The sequence below is a fragment of the Homarus americanus genome, unplaced genomic scaffold (assembly GCF_018991925.1).
Source record: "Homarus americanus isolate GMGI-L3 unplaced genomic scaffold, GMGI_Hamer_2.0 scaffold7626, whole genome shotgun sequence".
Taxonomy (NCBI): Eukaryota; Metazoa; Arthropoda; class Malacostraca; order Decapoda; family Nephropidae; genus Homarus; species Homarus americanus.
The window spans coordinates 12,542,607-12,562,902 of NW_024718273.1; the positions used below are offsets into that span (position 1 = coordinate 12,542,607).

Here is a 20,296-nt window from a genome sequence, read left to right on the forward strand (position 1 = left end):
AAGAAGGAATGAGAGAGAGAGAGAGAGAGAGAGAGAGAGAGAGAGAGAGAGAGAGAGGTGGTGGGGGGTGCGACGTTAAGTAAGAGTGACATTATCGGGCTGGTGGTGGCAGTAGGAGCCTGAAGGTGGAAACACGGAAGATGGTGGTAGTCTGCAGCCTTTGAGAGAGAGAGAGAGAGAGAGAGAGAGAGAGAGAGAGAGAGAGAGAGAGAGAGAGAGAGAGAGAGAGAGAGAGAGGCACGTCTAAACAACTAGGTCACTCTATTTATATCAACAGACTTAATTCAGTAAACAAACCAGTAATTGCACATCGTAAAGAGATTAACGAAGATCTAATGTTTTTTATCCACATCCCCTCCCCCCCCTTCCCCTCCCTTCCCCCTCTTATGTGTGCAGGTTTACAGAACACGATGATGTCATTGGTTTACATACGACACTGACGTCATTTGGTTTACGTATTACAGGGACGTCGTTTGGTTTACACAACACACTGACGTCATTTGGTCTACACAACACACTGAAGTCATTTGATTTACGTATTACAGTGACATCGTTTAGTTTACATAACACTGACGTCATTTGGTCTACACAACACACTGACGTCATTTGGTATACACAACACACTGACATCATTTGATTTACGTATTACAGTGACATCGTTTAGTTTACATAACACACTGACGTCATTTGGTGTACACGACAAAAAATTAATTAAATTAAATCAATTAATATTAAGTATTATGTATTTTCCAGTAACAAAATGTTCATATTAAGGTCTGTACTAATTAGCCTTTGTTCCATATATTAAGTATAATCTCATATATATAGAGGGAACATGTCACCTTGAACACTGATTGTGAGTTCCATTTGAATCAGTTATCAGCCATTGTCTTAATTGTGAGTCATTGTAATAATTGTATGTATTGTATATGCATTCTGAAGTGAGCACAAGAGTTATTATTAATGATTCAGTGTTCATCGTAATAGAGTTAGTGAATCACAATGTATGCAATCCTGGTCTGACAATCTCATACCTCAGCATCAAACTTCGACCCTTTGATCACACCATTCACTTGGCACACATACAAGTTTATTGAACACACTCATGTGAACCTTGTCATATTGATTCGAGCAATGCCTTAATGTTTTGTTCAATATCTCGTCTGTGTGTTTGTTTAGAACTTTAGATCATGTTTGAAGTCACTTTACATCGGCGTGTCTGAGTTGTGATCTTATGGGGTTTAGTGTATGAATTCCCGTTGTGGTAATATTCTGATAAATTCCTAAAAACCGACTCGTGTATAATCTCATTAGTAACGATCTATCAGTGGAATTCCTGTTTGTTTAAGAGTATATGTCTTTATCTAACTTGATCTTGTATAAATTATCTAATGCCCAATATTTACTGTTGTTAGTGTGAATGAGTCCTGTAGTTTAACACTCTATTGACCCAAAACTAAGAGTAGTGTGAATGAAAGTGACTGTTATATAAACGTTTATCTTGAAATATTCTATTGTGTGTTAGTGATTCGCTTAATTGTGGAGTGTTGATTGTTGTGATGATTGTAAGATTAAGTGTGTGTGTGTGTGTGTGTGTGTGTCTGTCTGTGTGTGTGTGTGTGTGTGTATGTGTGTGTGTGTATAAAGTGAGAGCGAGACTACGATCAATTCCACGACGTATATAAATCACATTACAAAGACCTTCAATCGTCCTTTAGATAACAGCTCCAAGACACGGATGACAATAACGTCACCACTATTGGCAGCTATCATGACTATCCTGCCATCACCACCTAAGATACGGCTGGCTACCTCTCACTGATGAAAATGTGTGTGTGTGTGTGTGTGTGTGTGTGTGTGTGTGTGTGTGTAACTACGAGAGAGAGAGAGAGAGAGGGAGAGAGAGGAAGCCAAGGAGCCACACCACCCAATTATCACCTTACGCCACAGCTATAGACCGGTGTTGTGACCCCGCTGGTATTCACAGTTTGTGGACCTCATTAATCCCTTACATCACATTCTCAATAAAAGGAATGATAACAAAAGTGGTCTTTGTGTATAATTATAGAGGAGTTCAAGTCTGTCTTTATGTCTGTCTGTCTGTCTGTCTGTCCTATTGGCTCTCGGTTCCGTCTACATTTCTTTTTGGTGCACAGTTCAAGATCTGAATTCTCAAAGCGTCCCACGTAAAACATATCCCCCTAAAGTGAGAATAAGAGTCAGTACGTGTACCTACAGTTGTTACAATAGTGTTTTACATACAACATCGATACCATTTTGGTTACCATGTTAAACTTGCTCAGATGGGTTCATATAATCGCCAGCAAATTTATAGATACAAATAATTTACGAGCATTTTAGAATCATGGTATTGAGGCCGAGTTATTGTATGTAAGATTAAATGATGTGAAAGAGACATGCGTCACCCTCCTGGTTAGTGAGTAACGACTTACTAGTTGCAGCAAAAAGTGATATGTACAGTACTTAAGTTGTTTATATTCCTTGATGCAATTACTGTCTTTCGCTATCTCTCTTCCTTTCTCTGTCCTGCATTGCCTTTCTTCCCTCCCACTATCACTTTACCTCAGTATAATACAGAATACTGCTTCTCATTTTCTCCCGTTCTTACAGCCCTCACCTCATCATATCCCTTTCAACTCCCAGTGCACCAGTCCCACCCCACCAGCCCCACATCAGTCCCACCCCACCAATCCCACCTCACCAGCCCCACCTCTCAGCTCTAAGACATCATCTAATAACTCTCGGGATTTCCTCAGGTCTGGTCTCTTGCCTTCGAGGGAGACGGTGTGAGAGACTCGGGTCACCTTGTGGTTCTTCTTATACATTCTTTCTACTACTAATCATACGTCCATTATATGACAACAGTGTGTGTGTGTGTGTGTGTGTGTGTGTGTGTGTGTGTGTGTGTGTGTGTGTGTGTGTGTGTCTGTACATACTTTGCTGACAATAAATTCCGATATATCTAATACACTCTTAAATACCAAATTGCGAAGAAAAAAAATCCTACAACTGACACAAGGATACTGCATATATCGGGAACTAGAAGGTGACAATGCTGGGTGAAGAATTCTATCCGTATTGTACATATTAAGCCACACAGGGAAGGTATTACCTGGTGTGAGAGCCAGTGTATGAATTAATGGCACTGTTGAATCTCTGCCACACCACAACTCAATTCGGACTACCCGAGGATGTATTGACGGCAACATTCCACTACCGAGTGCCACGTGCAGACAGTGCTAACCCCACATACCAGGCCAAACACAAGAATGGTAATTGCCACTTAGTTCTGTCTCCCTCGTATTGTTCCCTGTATACTGTGATGCAATGATGTGATTTAAGTATATAAAGTTTACTTATCTGAAAAGAAGTAACCACGCCCTCACACACTCACCCACGCCATCAAACACTCAAACACGGTCTGTCACACTCACACATGCACCATGTTTACACCCATGCACCAAGTCCACACCCACGTACTCACCACAAAAAGTATCTTTACGGAAGGATCCGATGAATTTTAAAATTAACCCCGTGACTCTTGTTGTCTTGGTAGGGTTGTCAAGATCCTTCGAATATTGTGTCATTTTCTCTCACATAAAATTGTAAAGATACTTTATGGAGCGAGTACACATACAGTACACCTTCAGCATATGCAAACGAAATTACGAGCCCCCCCCCCCCCACCTACACACATACAAGGACATAGCACACATAGACACAAACACGTAGGCCATACTAAGGTCTGTTCAACAGTGGACGAAAATGAGTCTTTCCCGAGCATGGCGTCACCAATCCCACACCCAGCCAGGCCATGGCCCCTCCAGTCCATATGCTTATTACTTGACTCTTAATTGCTAAAGTATAAAGCTGAAACAATGGCTGACCGTGTGTTATTTGATGACCTATGATAAGGGAAGAGAGACACGATGAACTTAAACGTAAAGTCCAGTGTGTGTGATACTAGGATTGGTAGGTTATGGAAACAGATTATTCGTAATAATTGTGATCGTTGTACACTATGACCAAGGATATTAGTTTTTGTATTAAATGTGAAAATAGAGGCGGCTCGATTTCCTGTTGCAACATAAGTAAATGACCTTGGCCCAACAAATGTGAGGCTGTAGAACGCATGAATGTTAGTTAGCTGCCCATCTGTTGCCTCAAACGACCACAGTAGCATTATAATATTTTAATCAAAGAAGACTTCTCTACAGCATGGATTGTGATGATATAGGACACAGTTTTTTTTAGATTTCTGCAGCAGCATATGTAACTATGTTTTTGTCGCATATGTTAGCATGCTAGGTACGGCTAACACTAAATAACTGTAAAATATTTCATGAAATTTAGTTTAATCCAAAGGTGTAAAGTGTGGATCATTGTGCAGGCCCGGTGCGTGCCTCAGTCTGCCCCATGTGACGTAATCATTGCTCCACCCACATGCGCGCGAGGAGACCTTGTAGTCTAGAAAGTCTACACACACACACACACACACACACACACACACACACACACTGTCGTTATTCAACCTGAAGTATATCGGCAATAAATTTTCTTGGCTTCATATCGATTCAGTACAACTAAATTATTCAGTCGACCCATTTGGAACCTTGGCAGTGGTCGCCCCAATAGGTCATCCTCGTGCGTTAAGATACTCACTTTTCTTTGGATCACGTGAGAAAATTTCGCTAAGAATTTATACCAATATATGATTCTGATATTTATGTGATTCGCTTAGTCTTCAGGTCAAATTTTCAAATACCAAAAAGAATAATATGATTTTCTGTGATATTTGTGTCAGGTGGCAATTCCCCTTAATTGCACAAGGCGACGCTCACGTTTTCATTTGTTTACACTGGAGATGAGCGATTTCACTCCCTGAAATTAAAAACAAATCCTAGATTGGTTTTAAAAAACATATAAATTTACCGTAGAAACTTATTTCGTTCTTACAATTCATATGTTCAGCAGTCTACATACTGCATGAGATTAAGCCTATACTGTATAGCGTTATCTCGTGAAGAAATACGTGATTCACAAGACGCCCCCCAAAAATAAATAAACCGTATGCTTTTTCCCTGATTCTTCTATACTTCTTACTTTTATATCACTCTTTTATCGCTTCTCCTTTACTTCCTCTTTATTGGTTGTTATGCTGGTTTATATCCAGCCGGAGTAAAAGTTAATCATATGACATAGACGTGGAGAAGAATGTTTCCTACGTGTGTGTTATGTTAGGGTTTATTGGAAGACTCGTGAGTTACTGCTCGGTGTCGAGGCTTTGTAGTAATTTACTCAGGATCGAACTTCAAACGAGAGAGAGAGAGAGAGGGGGGTCCGAAAACTTCAATACGTTCCTCGTGGATTACCAGTACATAACAACAACGTCTTACATTTTCTTGGTGTTGTCAATATTTTGTTTTCCTTTTTTTTATTTCCGAGGTTAACAAGGAACTGGTTATTACTAATGAATTCGCTGCTTAAAGTTATATACCACGGCCTTCGTGTTATAATTCGTGTTTACAAGTATCCTAGCTACAGCGTTTCCAATTGGTTGAATTATTCAGGCGTCGCCAATGATCGCTAACCTAACATATCGGATAAATGCTTTCATGAGAGCTTTTGTTTTATTGGTTGTGAGCTGTAGATCACTTTTTCACAAGGGAATCTCGAATATACTGTATACTATATTATATTGCAAACTTACTTACGTTGCCATATAACTCTTAATATTTTGGAGTGACATATTGCTCAGTCTCCAAGAGAAATATTTCTAAATACTGTCAACTCAGGTACTGTCTGGTATTATGGACGAGGTTCATTGTTTCGTCCAAAAGTTTCATTCACATCTGGTATGAGAGACGATGGCTATTATTCGGATTAACGATCGACGAACTTATGGCCTTGAAGTCGGATTTGTTTTTGTGGACTATTTTCATATATTCAAAGACCAGCTGAGAGATCCGACAGGGGATATGGAACACAATACACCAGTGAGACAGTGACCCTGGGAGACATTAATCAGAAAGACAGCAACAAAACCACTAACCAGTCTGGTAATGAACCAGTGAGACAATGAGTCAATAAGGTGGTAAATTCGTCAGAAAATGAAACAGTGAGATTGATCCAGTGAACCAATGAAATCATGAGCTGGGAAGACAGTGAATCAACGAGACAATGAGTCAATGAAATCTTAAGTCAGTAAGACAACGAGCCAGTGAGACAGTGAGTCAATGAACTTATGAAACCTTGAGCCGAGCCAGTAAAGCAACGAGCCAGTGATCCAGTGAGACATTGAGCCAATGAACCAATGAAACCTTGAGCCAGTAAGACAGCGAGCAAGTTAACGAGACCCCAAGAGAGCGACGGCAGAATATATTGTCAACTTTGCGTAAAGATATTATTAAATGGTTTGACTTACCCTATCAACTGTTAACTTTCGACACCATCCCCTCCCCTTTCTCTCCCCCACCTTCCCCTCCCCTCTCCTGCCTTACCCTGCTTAACCTCCCCTCTCCCTCTAGCCCACCTCCCCTTACCCCCACCCTCCTCTCTCTTCCAACCCTCCCCTCCCTGCTGGTACCATTCCTACCCTCCCTTCTGACACCATTCCTCCTCTCACGACTGGCACCATTCCTCCCACCACGACTGACACCATTCCTCCCCTCACGACTGGCACCATTCCTCCCTCTCCTCATTTGCTTATGTTTTATTCCTTCAGTAGAGTTTAGCCAGACGTGTGAGTGTCGCTCTTGGCTCACTGACCTATTTTCTGCTCCCTTACGCCGCTCTGCCTCTCGCACAAGTCTTGAGCTTAAACCAGTTGAAATATGAAAATTGAAGCTAAAATTGAAACAGTCGTTCTAGTCAGACTCTTACGGGTGGATTTTGCACAACATCAACAATAACAAAATGTCTGAAGCTTGTGAGAGCTGAGGAATATATTTACAGTACCTGAAGCAAATGGCTTGTATTATGGCGTATCTTCTGGACTACAAAAACTTATATGATGTTAATAAAAACACATTTAAATTTTTTTCCTCGATTTTACGTAAACTTTGTCGTATTTTCTCCTGTTTTTATTTTTATTTTTTGAGAAAATAAAGTTATGGCTGTAGACTGAGGAGACAAAAAAAATTAAAGATACAGAAGCATAATATAAAACTACTACTTGAGTAATGAAAAGGTAAAAAACAACAACAATAATAAAAATAAAGAAAATTTTCATTATTAATTTGTAAAAGATGTTTTAGATATATAGGTCCGTCTTCCTCGCTGTCAACTCATCCACTGAACAAGGAGGGAAACATAGAGACCAGTATAGTGTTAGTAAATATTCGTTACTGTAGTCTTCTATTCTTACAACTAGTATAGGTGATACACACAGGTGAGTTGCGTTGCTTGCTGTTCGTGTTCCTCGTCTCCTGTAAGACAACGGCACAGTAGACTCAAGATTGTTTCATGTATTTATAACTCAGTTTGCTTAATACTCTACTTTGGTATTCTCAGGTTCTTCCTTGGTGGGTGTTGTTGTTGATGAGAAACGTAGCTGGAGAAACCACATACAAGCCATTTACAGTAAAGTCAATAAACAGTGCGGTATCCTGTATCACACTCGTCAGTCATTCACTCTTGCGGCCATGAAAGAAATCTATTATGATCTTGTTTACCAACACTTGATACACTGTCACACACTATGGGGGACCTCTGGCTCTCCAAAACACATCCCGTGATTACTGCACAGAAGAGAGCTGTGCGGACAATGACCTTCTTGAAAATAACTGATCACACTAACGAACAATTTGCTTAATTGAAAATTTTAAAATTAGAGGATATTAACACTTACTGCTGTGCCCTATATGTTTACAAATCTGTCAGTCACTTGATTGACAATAATTATTTCCAGTTCCGGAATAATCAGAGATACAACTTAAGGCACCCAGAGCTACTAAGACCACACCCCCCAGTGCGCTCCTCTCAGTCCCAGACCTCCATAAAATATCATGGTGTGAAGGTGTGGAACAACTTACCCCACCCATCAGAGCAAAGACTATGCTCCCTTCCTTTAAAGTTTAAATCATCACTTAAAAAAATATCTATTGTCTAAGTATTAATATTCTTGCAATATCTACTTTATATTTCTGCTTACACTGTACCACCAAAACCGTTATGTCATAGATTGTCATGTAGGTAGAGAGACACTACCATTGCAATAATTATAGTTGCCAACTAGACATGATGCTGACAGTTCGGTCCTCTTGTTCCACCTTAGTACAACCCATATTGTATTGCTTCCCTCCCTTATCATATTAATGTGTATCAACACCACTGTAAAATATGTATATACTTATAATATAAATGTAAACAAAAAATAAATAAATAAATAAATAGTGAAGTGATAACTGTGGTAACATTCTGATATGTTCTTACTACCCCCACATTACGTGTACTATCCCAGATGATACTAAATGTTACATAAAACTTCCTTGTGATAAATGTACAGTATATATCAGGTGCCTTCGAAAGAGCTCAGGCTTTCAATTGGCTCAACCATGTTAATATTGTTATTATTATCCACTCTGTATCTGTGTTTTCTGGATAAATAAACTGTTTCATTATCAATATATCAATATCAATGAATGTTACTCGTATATGAATAGAGAAGAATGCATTTAGCTGGTTAAGTGTAGTTGAAGTAGAAAAATAACTTAATATTAATATCAAAGTTACAATGAGACTCGTACCTTAATTTTATAGGCTCAGTTAACATCAGTTAGGAGATAAATTCAAGTTATAGAATCATTTCCCAAAATATTTTATGCCTTAATTTCGTCTGGTGTTAAGTGAACGTTTCTAGTTAAGGTAGCGCCTCAGCATAGTGTTGATGTATATAATTGATGATATCTTTATGCTTAACTTTAAGACAACCAGTTAGGTACATTCTTACACTATACAGTACAGTATACGAGGAACATCCATAGTAAGAACATTATGAGGACTACACCCCACACATATCCCACGGCCTTGTTTTCTTCTCGTCCTAAATACAGAAGACTCCAGTTGACACACACAGGTAGATAATTAACAGGATAATGTAAGCTACTGTATTATCTAACTCAACAGAAACTATATGTTAAAGCAAATCCCAGTAATCATGAATAAAACAATGCACTGGATATTCATAAGCCATAAACATTCTAAATGAATAAAGCAGCCCGATGGACCATTTAAATAATATTAGGTAAAGCAAATCCCTGAGTTCGTGGACCTAATTATAACCCTCACAGAAGCTTCCAAAACACACCCGCGCCCTCTCCTCGGGGTGGGGGTCACCTCTCTAAGGGCGCGCTGATTGGCTGCCGCTGATGGAGCCAGAATGGGGTTGCCAAGAGACCTGAGTCTGCATATTTTGAAGTCATAAGGAGACAGGGGTTACGGAAGACAGGTAAAGAACCATATTAATGAATCAATCAGTAAAGACATATGAGAAAAGACTGAACATGTCAATAAATACTTAGACGGTAAATGACCAGGTGTGAAGCAGGTAAACAGGTGAACAGAGACACCGTCAAGAAGATATGTTGAAATCTTGGAATCGTGTGCTGGGAGAATGAAGTAATTAGTCCCACAGGTGAGTAATAACTTAATCAAGACAAGAATAGACGTAAATAGAGTAAATATACCAAAAAAAAATATGATAAATACAATAATGAATAATATAAGAAATATGGTGATAGGAGAACAGTTAAATAATTAGACATAGCGGAAGATAAACTAAGAAAACTTAATGGCTGATAAATGACCTGGGATAAAGAATTAGGGGGGTAGGTATACCAACCAACCCCCCCCCCCCCTGTCACACACACACTTTTTATTGGTCAATGCAACTTCGGATTAGACATGATTCATCTTCTTACATACTTATCAGTCAAGTTAGCCAACGAGTCTGAGGCCTGGGAAGAGTGTCACCCTCCCCTGTACCCGGGTCAGTACACCGCAGCTCCTCCCAGTCCCCCATCTTGATTCAGCAACAGACGACCGGAAAATTAAAGCCGAAACGTACTTTATATCATCAGCTTCCCCCAGTGGCTAACAAGGATATTCACTCAGGTACTAAAGGACGAGAATTGTGAATTTCAGAATAAAAAAATTATCATATAAGGTTTAATAGCAATATTTTCCGGGCCAGCTAGGTACCTACTAGTACAACGCGGTAGTGATCTCAAGGACATGTTCCAAGTACGTATCCACACCTACACTGTCCTCACCGTACTCCCCTTGTCAACAGAATCATTTACTTCTCTGGTAAGTGAGTCGCCTGAGACTAAAATAAATCTTTGTATAAGTAAGTCGAGGACGTTCACAGTAGACAGTCTGGTTACTCCTGGGACCTGTTCTGTGGGTTCTGTATTGTACACTTGAGAAGTTGACAATAATTTTAAGGTCTGTAGAAGTCACCGTGTTAACACGTGTGGCAGGTAGAGGCTTGCTTGTGTGAGTGTGTGTGTCTGTGTGTGTGTGTGTGTATGTGTGTGTGTGTGTGTGTATTATCTTTGAAGGGCACTTATCTGATCACCTTTTAAATATCTCATAACGAGGACACGACCGAGTAGCTTATGTCTCGTCGCAGAATAACTTGAACCTCATAATATTAGAAGTTGACGGCAACGTCCTCCTCGTCTTAAATGAAAATATAACATCAATACACCGTGTTCCTTCGTGTGGTCGAACAGCAGCGGAGTGATTTTCGCTTTACATTCTGACAACTTATAAAATTCTTCGCGAATTGGTCCTCGCGAATGGGAGGAGATTTATAGCTCCATAAATCCTCATTCCAGCTTCATTTAAGTCGTAGTTGACTCAGGGATGAGACTGTTGCCTTCGGGCTCCTGGAATTGGCGCATCTCAGCGTGTGGTAAAATACATTTACGTCGGATTTGGTCTCTGTGCTCTTGGTAAGTTTTATAACGGTGACAAAAAAGCAAACTGAGACTTGAGCAAATGTTCTCTTTCATTCAACACAAAAAATTATAATTCTAACAAAATTGGAAAGAAAAAATGTGACAAACTGTGAGAGAACAAGCCAAAGAAAGATCAATTGCTTTCAAACAACATATATGCACTGTCTAATGTACATAGCACATTTATTTGCTATTTATTACAGTTCATTAAAAACCTAAAGTTCATTTACACTTAATTTTCTTCATTTTCCAAGACCAACGCAGACAAAGAACACCCAGACACGAATCCTACAAACAGTACTTAACTAACTCAACACTGCATCTTCCTGGGATTAACTTAAGAGTTAAATGTCATCTATCTGGTGTTCCTCCCTCAAGAAATTCCTGGAAACTGTGCGGGTCTTCAGGAAGAGCGAGGCACTTAGTGAGTCGTGTACCCCCAGGGGAGTCTTAATGCATCGACAACAGGTATGACTCTCCCAGTCTTGATAACATCTACCTGGGCTGTCACTCTCGACTGTCGCTCTCTCTAGCTCTCTTCTCTTCTAATCACTCAACCATCCTTATGTGTTACACTATCCATCCTTTATTGTTAATATGTGTTGCATTTCACCCTGTATCTTTACTGTATGTGTTACGATTGTGTATGTGTGTTGAAACAAGCGTCACGTCATAAAGGGTACACAACTGGATATATTTCCTTCTGCACAGTAATTATCTTCACTTTTTTTATTATTATTATTATTATTATTATTATTATTATTATTATTATTATTATTATTATTATTATTACATCTCGACATCAGTTATTTCTTTTTTGTCTAGTTAATATCATCTATACACAAAAATAAACACAGCACGTATCCCTTTACAAGACACTATTGGCTTGTTCGAGAAAATCATTAACTTGAGGATTTTCTTCTGAGACAAAAAAAGGGGGCAAAAAAAACATCGTTAGATAAAATCGATTCTTAATTAGGAGTCACATTAGCTGGCTGTTGTTTCTTTGAGAGAGAGAGAGAGAGAGAGAGAGAGACTCAAATCACAGCCAGGAGCGGCGCCACACCCATCAGAGGCACATACAGTATATCACCCTGGCCCGACACTCACCTCCTAAAGTTGTGGTTGGATCTCCTTGTTAGTGGAGCAGCGCCCTAACACCACAACCCAATGCTCTCGTATCTGTGACTCACAAATTCCTGGAGCCAAACGTAACATAATTTAATTCGAAGTATTCTAACCTATCCTGACCTGATCTAACTTAATCTAAAACCCTACGAGACTTTACCATCCCTAACTTGGTCTAACTTAAACAAACAAGACCTAATCTATGCTACCTAACCATAACTAAAAAAAATCACAGTTTTAGTATATAAGTTCAGGTCAGGTACCAGGTCAAGGGAGAAGTAAAGTCGCAGTCATTACTTCCTGAGGCGTAACACAGGAATATAATATACGTGTTTATACAGAAATATAACTGTAATTTACCAAACGAGAAGAAACAAACACAAAAATACCTTGAAAAAAATAACAAGAATAAGAAATACCAAACGAAAATACCAAATGAATAATGAAAAACTTGGCAAGTGTAACAGAATGAATAATAAGGGCGAATTCTTGTCGCCAATGTATTGAACAGGAAGATCAATGTTTTAACCTTCACAGGAGTTATTTAACATCTTCAGCAGAACACAGAACAAAGCACAGTTTATGTTAGGAAAAATTCTTCTTCGTTTCCAGTGTGTGTGTGTGTGTTTTAAATGGTTGTTTATTACTTGACTGTTAAACGAGGCATTATATTACACCACTTATCAATAATAATGCTATTTGGTAGCCTGTGTTTGTGGTTAATGATCATGTGGCACTTAACTACTAAAGAGGGTGTCGCTCTACCAGTCTGTGTGTGTGTGTGTGTGTGTGTGTGTGGCAAAAATTTAGACTAATATTTGAAGTTGGGGGATGTGTTTATGGTAAAAAAGTTGTTTATAACCTAACCTAACTAACTTTTGGCGATCAGAGAGAGAGAGAGAGAGAGAGAGAGAGAGAGAGAGAGAGAGAGAGAGAGAGAGAGAGAGCATACTCAGCTCTCACCTCTTCCTTCTGAATTACTTTGATTCACACACACACACACACACACACACACACACAAGTGTCTGGTTCAACAAGAAATATAAAACCAGTGTCCTCCTGAGTGGTGTAACGGAGGCCAGAAATCAATCTCCTCCCTCCCCCGTCACAACACCCACACCCTCCCTCCCCCACCACCACACCCACACCATCCCTCCCCCGTCAATACACCTACACCCTCCCTCCCCCACCACAACACCCACACCTTCCCTCTCCCAACACAACACCCACACCCTCACCTCCCCAACACCCACACCTTCCCTCCCCACCCAACACCCACACCCTCCCTCCCCCACCACAACAGCCACACCTTTCCTTTCCCAACACAACACCCACATGCTCCCTCCCCAACACAACACCCACACCTTCCCTCCCCACCACAACACCCACACCTTCCCTCCCCATCACAACACCCACACCCTCCTTCCCCCACCACAACACCCACACCTTCCTCCCCACCACAACACCCCACCCTCCCTCCCCCAACACCCACACCTTCTCTCCCCACCACAACACCCACACCTCCCTCTCCCAACACCCACACCTTCCCTCCCCCACCACAACACCCACACCCTCCCTCCCCACCACAACACCCTCCCTCCCCAACACCCACACCCTCCCTCCCCCAACACCCACACCCTCCCTCCCCACCACAACACCCACACCTTCCCTCCCCCACCACAACACCCACACCTTCCCTCCCCCACCACAACACCTGCACCTCCTCCCCAACACCCACACCTTCTTCCTCCCTCCCCACCACAACACCTCCCTCCCCAACACCCACACCTCCCTCCCCAACACCCACACCCTCCCTCCCCCAACACCCACACCTTCCCTCCCCACCCCACACCCTCCCTCCCCTCCACCACACAGTGCCCGGGTCAACGTGCACTATGCCAGTATTCATCGGTAGGGTACAGCATATTATCCAAGAAGGTCGTGGGGCTGTTATGAATTATTCTTAAGTTAAATATACATGTTGAATATATGAGCCAGTGTTTGTAGTGTGTCTACCTATTACCGGCCGCTCTATATACTTGTTTTATATTACCTTATAATATGGGAGAGAGAGAGAGAGAGAGAGAGAGAGAGAGAGAGAGAGAGAGAGAGAGAGAGAGAGAGAGAGAGAGAGAGAGAGAGAGAGATGTCTTAACGTAGAGAATATTATGTAAACATGTTTATGACATTGTTAAGCTCTTACGTAGATTTTGTGACGCTTAATATATACTGTATGAGTATACTGTATTTTATGGTACGTTCATCGTAAACCTTCCCCTTTGTCATGCTGTGAACAATGCACACCGTCCCCATGCCATGCACAGTGTACTGTACACCCCCACTTGCCATGCCATGCACAATGTACACCACCCCCCTGCCATGCCATGAACAAAATATGAGTAATATTTACATAGCAATATGTTTGTCAACGAACTGTACATACTTGGTCACTGTTGCGTCCATGCCAGAGACACATCACCAGGACAATGGTACCAGAAAAAAACAAAACTGAACGGAACACAAACTCAATACCACCACCCCCCCTTCCACCCCCCCGTTTACTCCACCTCTCCCTCCCTCCTACTCTTTCATCTCTTTCTTCCTCCCATCATTCTCCATCCTACCTCCTCCTTTTCTCCAATCCCAAGCTTTCTCTCTACCCGCCCCTCTCTCTCTCTCTCTCTCTTGCCCTTCCTTTGTTCACGCCCCACCCCCCCCACCCACCCTCCCCGGCATCCCACCATCAAACACTAGATCACATCACAAGTAGTATACAAGAGACTTAACGGTACTTCCTCATCATCAAAGCTTCGGACGCTAACAATTTTTTATTTTTTTTCACTGTTGTAGAATTTAATAATCGGAATATATCTGTACAGCAGTTAAAAATGAAGTCAGAACAAGTTGGATAAAGCAGTTTTATCCTTTTTTATCTCCAGTTAGTGATAAAGCGAAAGGGGAAAAAACGACACAGGGACGTTAAAAGCAGCGGGCCCAGTTAATGATTTAAGGTTAGACAGAGAGGCAGTGAGCAAGGACGAGGGGAAGGGAGCTGACTGGCTTACAACACGACTGGTCTTTGGTATAATCTTCTCGCAGTAAGATTAGTTTTGGTGAGTTGGACACGACAGGTTATAGAGTTGTGCTGTAATCTTCCTCGGGTTAACATTAGTTTTAGGGGCAGATGTATCATAGAGGTGTGAGTTAAGCTCTTCTAGGAGAATTATTATCATGCCGAGTGAGTGTGTCCCGGATGAAGAGTGATAACGCACGCGCTCCATCTGTTATCTTATAGTGGAATTATATTTTTTGTTATAATTACTTTTCGTTATGAGTGAACATTTTTTTTAGCCTGGAGTCTATTTATGTGTGATTTCACTTACCCCTTTGAGCACTGCCATCGGTCACCACGACACTTAAACCTTAGATAATTATTTCCTGGTAATTCATTTTTCAAGTTTATAATAGTGTGTGTGTGTGTGTGTGTGTGTGTGTGTGTGTGTGTGTGTGTGTGTGTGTGTGTGTGTGTGTGTCTGTGTGTGTGTGTAGTGGACGTCGTGTAAGCTGTACTAGAGTATGATGTATATATGTGAAATAAAGTAACGAACAATATAATATTATTTTAAAATTGGTTACTATAAGGAAAATAAACTTGATATATAAATTACGGTTAGCATGATGGAAATAAACTTGATATATAAATTACGGTTAGAATGATGGAAATAAACTTGATATATAAATTACGGTTAGAATGATGGAAATAAACTTAATATATAAATTACGGTTAGCATGATGGAAATAAACTTGATATATAAATTACGGTTAGCATGATGGAAGTAAACTTGGTATATAAATTACGGTTAGAATGATGGAAATAAACTTGATATATAAATTACGGTTAGCATGATAGAAGTAAACTTGATATATAAAGCAGAAAGAGTATTACTGAAAATAACAAAAACAGATTAAAATACATACGAGGTTAATATTGATTCTTGTAAGATACGGTGAGCGTCTCTGGCATGGGTGGAGGAGCATAAGGCAAGGAAAGAGAAGAGGTGAAACTCCTCCTAATTTCTCTCATCACACGAGGTGGTCAACACGTGTCAACACAATCATACGAAAAGTGATTTTGTTCTCGTGTTTTATTGTTACCCTTCATAACCAGTTCAGTATATCATCTAGTCTAAATATTATCAGGTGAATATTGCCTTGTATTCCCCTATTCACTATTTACTAATACTATTAACATGCACTTACAAAATAATAATAATAATAATAATAATAATAATAATAATAATAATAATAATAATAATAATAATAATAATAATAATAATAATAATAATAATAATAATAATCTACCATCTGTGTTCTGTCGATTTTTCTCACATGACTCGATAGTTTTCCTTGAATAACCATTAAAAAAAAGAAGAATATAACCTACTTTATATACTATTTGTTCTATAACCACAATTTGTTCTTTGTTAATATCACCATATAATAAAGTTCTTGAATATACTAGAATCAATATTTCTTTTCAATATAATTTTTCAATAATTTGATGCTGTTTGGAAATAAAATTCTTGATAGTTGAACTTTAATGATCCTCACCTCAGCTCTAGATGCACTGTACTGTACTGTACTTCACATGCCAAATACATGCAAGAATTAATTGTTTAACTCTCATTATATTTTCTAAGTTATTTTTTATTACTGGGGGAACTACAGCATCTATATAAGCTTCTACCAATGACGGGCATTAGTGTGTGTGTGTGTGTGTGTGTGTGTGTGTGTGTGTGTGTGTGTGTGTGTGTGTGTCACGCTAAATAGGGATCTTTGGGAAACAACGATTACACACACAATATTTTGTTTTTAGGAAGATTCAAATTTGTTTGTATATATGGACGCCCATAATACAAACTTTAAATGATCAGCAACATTACTAACCAAAAGTGACTAAATATAACCTCAATTGGGTATACAGTAGTTTGGTAACGTATTAGATGAAATAAAGCAAATATTTACCATTAAGTTATGGGAGGAAAAAGTTATTCCTCTTTGGATAGCAACGTCAATTAGGTTTTAAGTCTTAATAAGGTGATTATCCCTATTTAGCGTGATATATACTGTATGATCTATCTTGTTATAGCTTTAAGTGTCAATTGCTAGATACACTGAGCACCGATCACTTAGCTCCAGTAATTGTTAAGGGACAACTTTTCAAAATTAGGATAAATATAATTTTTATAAATAAATAAATATATAAATATAATATAAAAAAATACAAGCGCTTGCATAAAAATCTTTACTGCTTACGTCTTCGCAATTGCTTTTTTCCGTCGTCAGAGCAAGCTAGAATAAAAACAAACATTAACAATTAAGATTACATCACAGAGAAGATCAATTCAAGTTGTAAATTGTTAAGAAGATATTACAACAACACAAGCGTCGGCAGCTATACTAATAAACTAAAGAAAACGTCAACTTAAAGAAGAAAATAACAACGCCAGAACAAACACAAACGAACCATCAAGCTTAAAAAAAAAAACACAGACACTTCAGTGACATTATTATTACAGACCTGGAGAGGGAACTGACTCTGTAATGAGAGGCTCTTTGGGCCAGCCTCTGATCAATACTGAGGGGCTACGCTGGTGGTGACTGGTGACTGTGTACTATGGGCAATACTGAGGGGCTACACTGGTGGAAACTGGTGACTGTGTACTATGGGCAATACTGAGGGGCTACGCTGGTGGTGACTGGTGACTGTGTACTATGGGCAATACTGAGGGGCTACGCTGGTGGTGACTGGTGACTGTGTACTATGGGCAATACTGAGGGGCTACACTGGTGGTGACGGGTGACTGTGTACTATGGGCAATACTGAGGGGTTACACTGACTGGTGACTGTGTACCTATGGTCAATACTGTGGACCTAGACTGGTATAGATAGGGTGACGACTGGTGATTGTAAGCGTTTGATCAATACCTTTGGAACTAGACTGGTGACTATTCCTGATGTGTATAAATCACAATAACTGACTGACGAGTAGCATGAGGTCTATTGGCTTAGGAAAAACTACTTCGTATGGGAGAAGTTTGAGAATATTTTTACACATTTAAAAGACTAAACGCGGCTTCAGTTCACGTCAGCTATCATCGAATTGAAAACCCATCACTGCCCTTCCATATAAACAACCAATAATCCCATATAAAGGTGTCAGTTATAGACATGTAAGGTTATTGAGTATTTAAGAGAAAAAAATACACTCGTAGATTCACCTCACGTCGACTACAATCTGTTCTTGTTGAAGCGTCTGTTTATAGTATAGGGACACACAACCATACCTCTACCCTCTGTGATAGATAGTCCATATCTAAGGAGGTGCAGCTGACTACAAAACCCGTTTGCTGGTTCTATTTTTCTACAATCTGTTTTATGAAGATAATTTCCACCGTTTATACACACACGTTTACCTATTACCGAGAGGCATTTTGTTCTGATGTTTTGGCTGACATTTAAATTAAAATAATCTCTTTCAACTCAATTTATTATCCTGTTGGTGATTTTCCACATTTCAATCATATCTCCTCTGTCTTATTTTTTTTAAACACGACTTATTTATTTTATTTGCTTATCTTGTATGATTTACTTCTGAAACTAAGGATGAGGAGTTTCTAACCTGTCTATATTCTCCCCAGGAAAAGGTGACCAGAAGTGTACTGCACACCATTACAAAACCAATAGTATACTGTACACATATTTTATTTGTTATTGTACCCAAATTTGCTTGCCATCATTACTAACGAACTTTTGACTTTTTTACTTGTTTCTCTGGATTATCAGTAAATAAATATTGTAACTTTTTTTTGGTACAGTTTTTAATTAATGGTGTATCCAGTCCATGTGTGTTGTGGGTGTGTGTATCACCTACATCTACAAGCATAACCTTGAACTTATCTATTAAATAATAATAATATTAATAGCCGGTCTTTTGTTTCTCATAAACGCCAGTTCTTCTAAAGAATTCATTAGCGCTCGAAGCACTACAAACTCAAAGACTTGAGAATAAAAATAAATAATGTCACAAAAAGTGACAGTTTGACATCAATCGTTCATTTACCCTAAAGTTGTAATACTTCTTAAGCCCTGTAGTTCTCCACCACTGTACCCTGTTTAGGATCATAAGTTTTCAAATAAAGAAAAGGTTTTAAGTTGTTTCTTACAGGCCTCCACAAGAGTCAGCTGCTTCTTGGATGCAGGCAACCGACTTTACAATCTGGGTGCTGTATAAGAAAAGGATCAGGCAGCAAAAGAACATTCCTGTACTGCTCTAGGCTCTTAAGGTGTGAAGGATCATCACTTCAGAATATGTAGTCAGAGGAATTAGTAGGTTAGCCAAATACTTAGGCTCACCAAACATTAGTGGTTTAAAAGTCGTTAGACAGAGTTTGAACTCTATCCGAGCTTTAATTGGTAGCCAATGTAATTCAATCAAGAATGGGGTAGTGGGAGAGCAAAACTAAGCCTGGCAACCCTGTTTAACATTGTTGAAACTTTCTTCAGTAGATAATTAGGAAGGCAGCCTCACAAAGAGTTATAATTGTCACCACGAGACAAAATAAGTCAATATAATAGTATCACAGGATAGACAGGATAGTCTATCTCAAAACTGTTCAACGGCATTTATAGATTTCGAATATTATAGTTGCAATACTGGTATAGACTCTAAACAAAAATTGTCCCAAAACTGATCCCCGTGGTACTCCAAACAGCAAAAGGACCGGGTCTGAAATGGTTCCACCAACAATCACACACTGAGATCGTCCTGACAAATAAGACTCGAGCAGCAAGAGGTCAGTCTCATGGACACCAAACGACCAAAGATCCTGAAGCAACAGATGGTGATCCACTGTGTCAAAAGCTGCAGAGATCCAGCAAGACCAGAAAGAAGACTTTCCTGTGCAAATGTTTATTACCAAATATCATGTTAAATTTCATCTACAAAGTTTCTAACCATTCTGCTATTACCTGTATATCCCCTTGAACTTGTTTATATCTATTTCAGGACTTACTCTCTACCCTAGTTTTACATCACCTGCAAATTTACCTATTTTACCGGTCTCAGGAGCAGATCACTTACATATACACTGTACTGTAGGTAGTACTCTTGATTTGGCAG

At 39.5% G+C, this 20,296-nt stretch overlaps 1 protein-coding gene across 1 annotated transcript in view; it reads right to left on the reverse strand.

Annotated features, from left to right (window-relative positions):
- Nucleotides 1–20,296, reverse strand: part of LOC121859413 (transient-receptor-potential-like protein) — a 201,793-nt gene that overhangs the window by 100,727 nt on the left and 80,770 nt on the right. Inside the window, exon 2 of the mRNA XM_042356208.1 lies at nt 17,430–17,465. Within this exon, the coding sequence (XP_042212142.1) occupies nt 17,430–17,465 (36 nt within the window). The remainder of the gene's footprint in view (nt 1–17,429; nt 17,466–20,296) is intronic.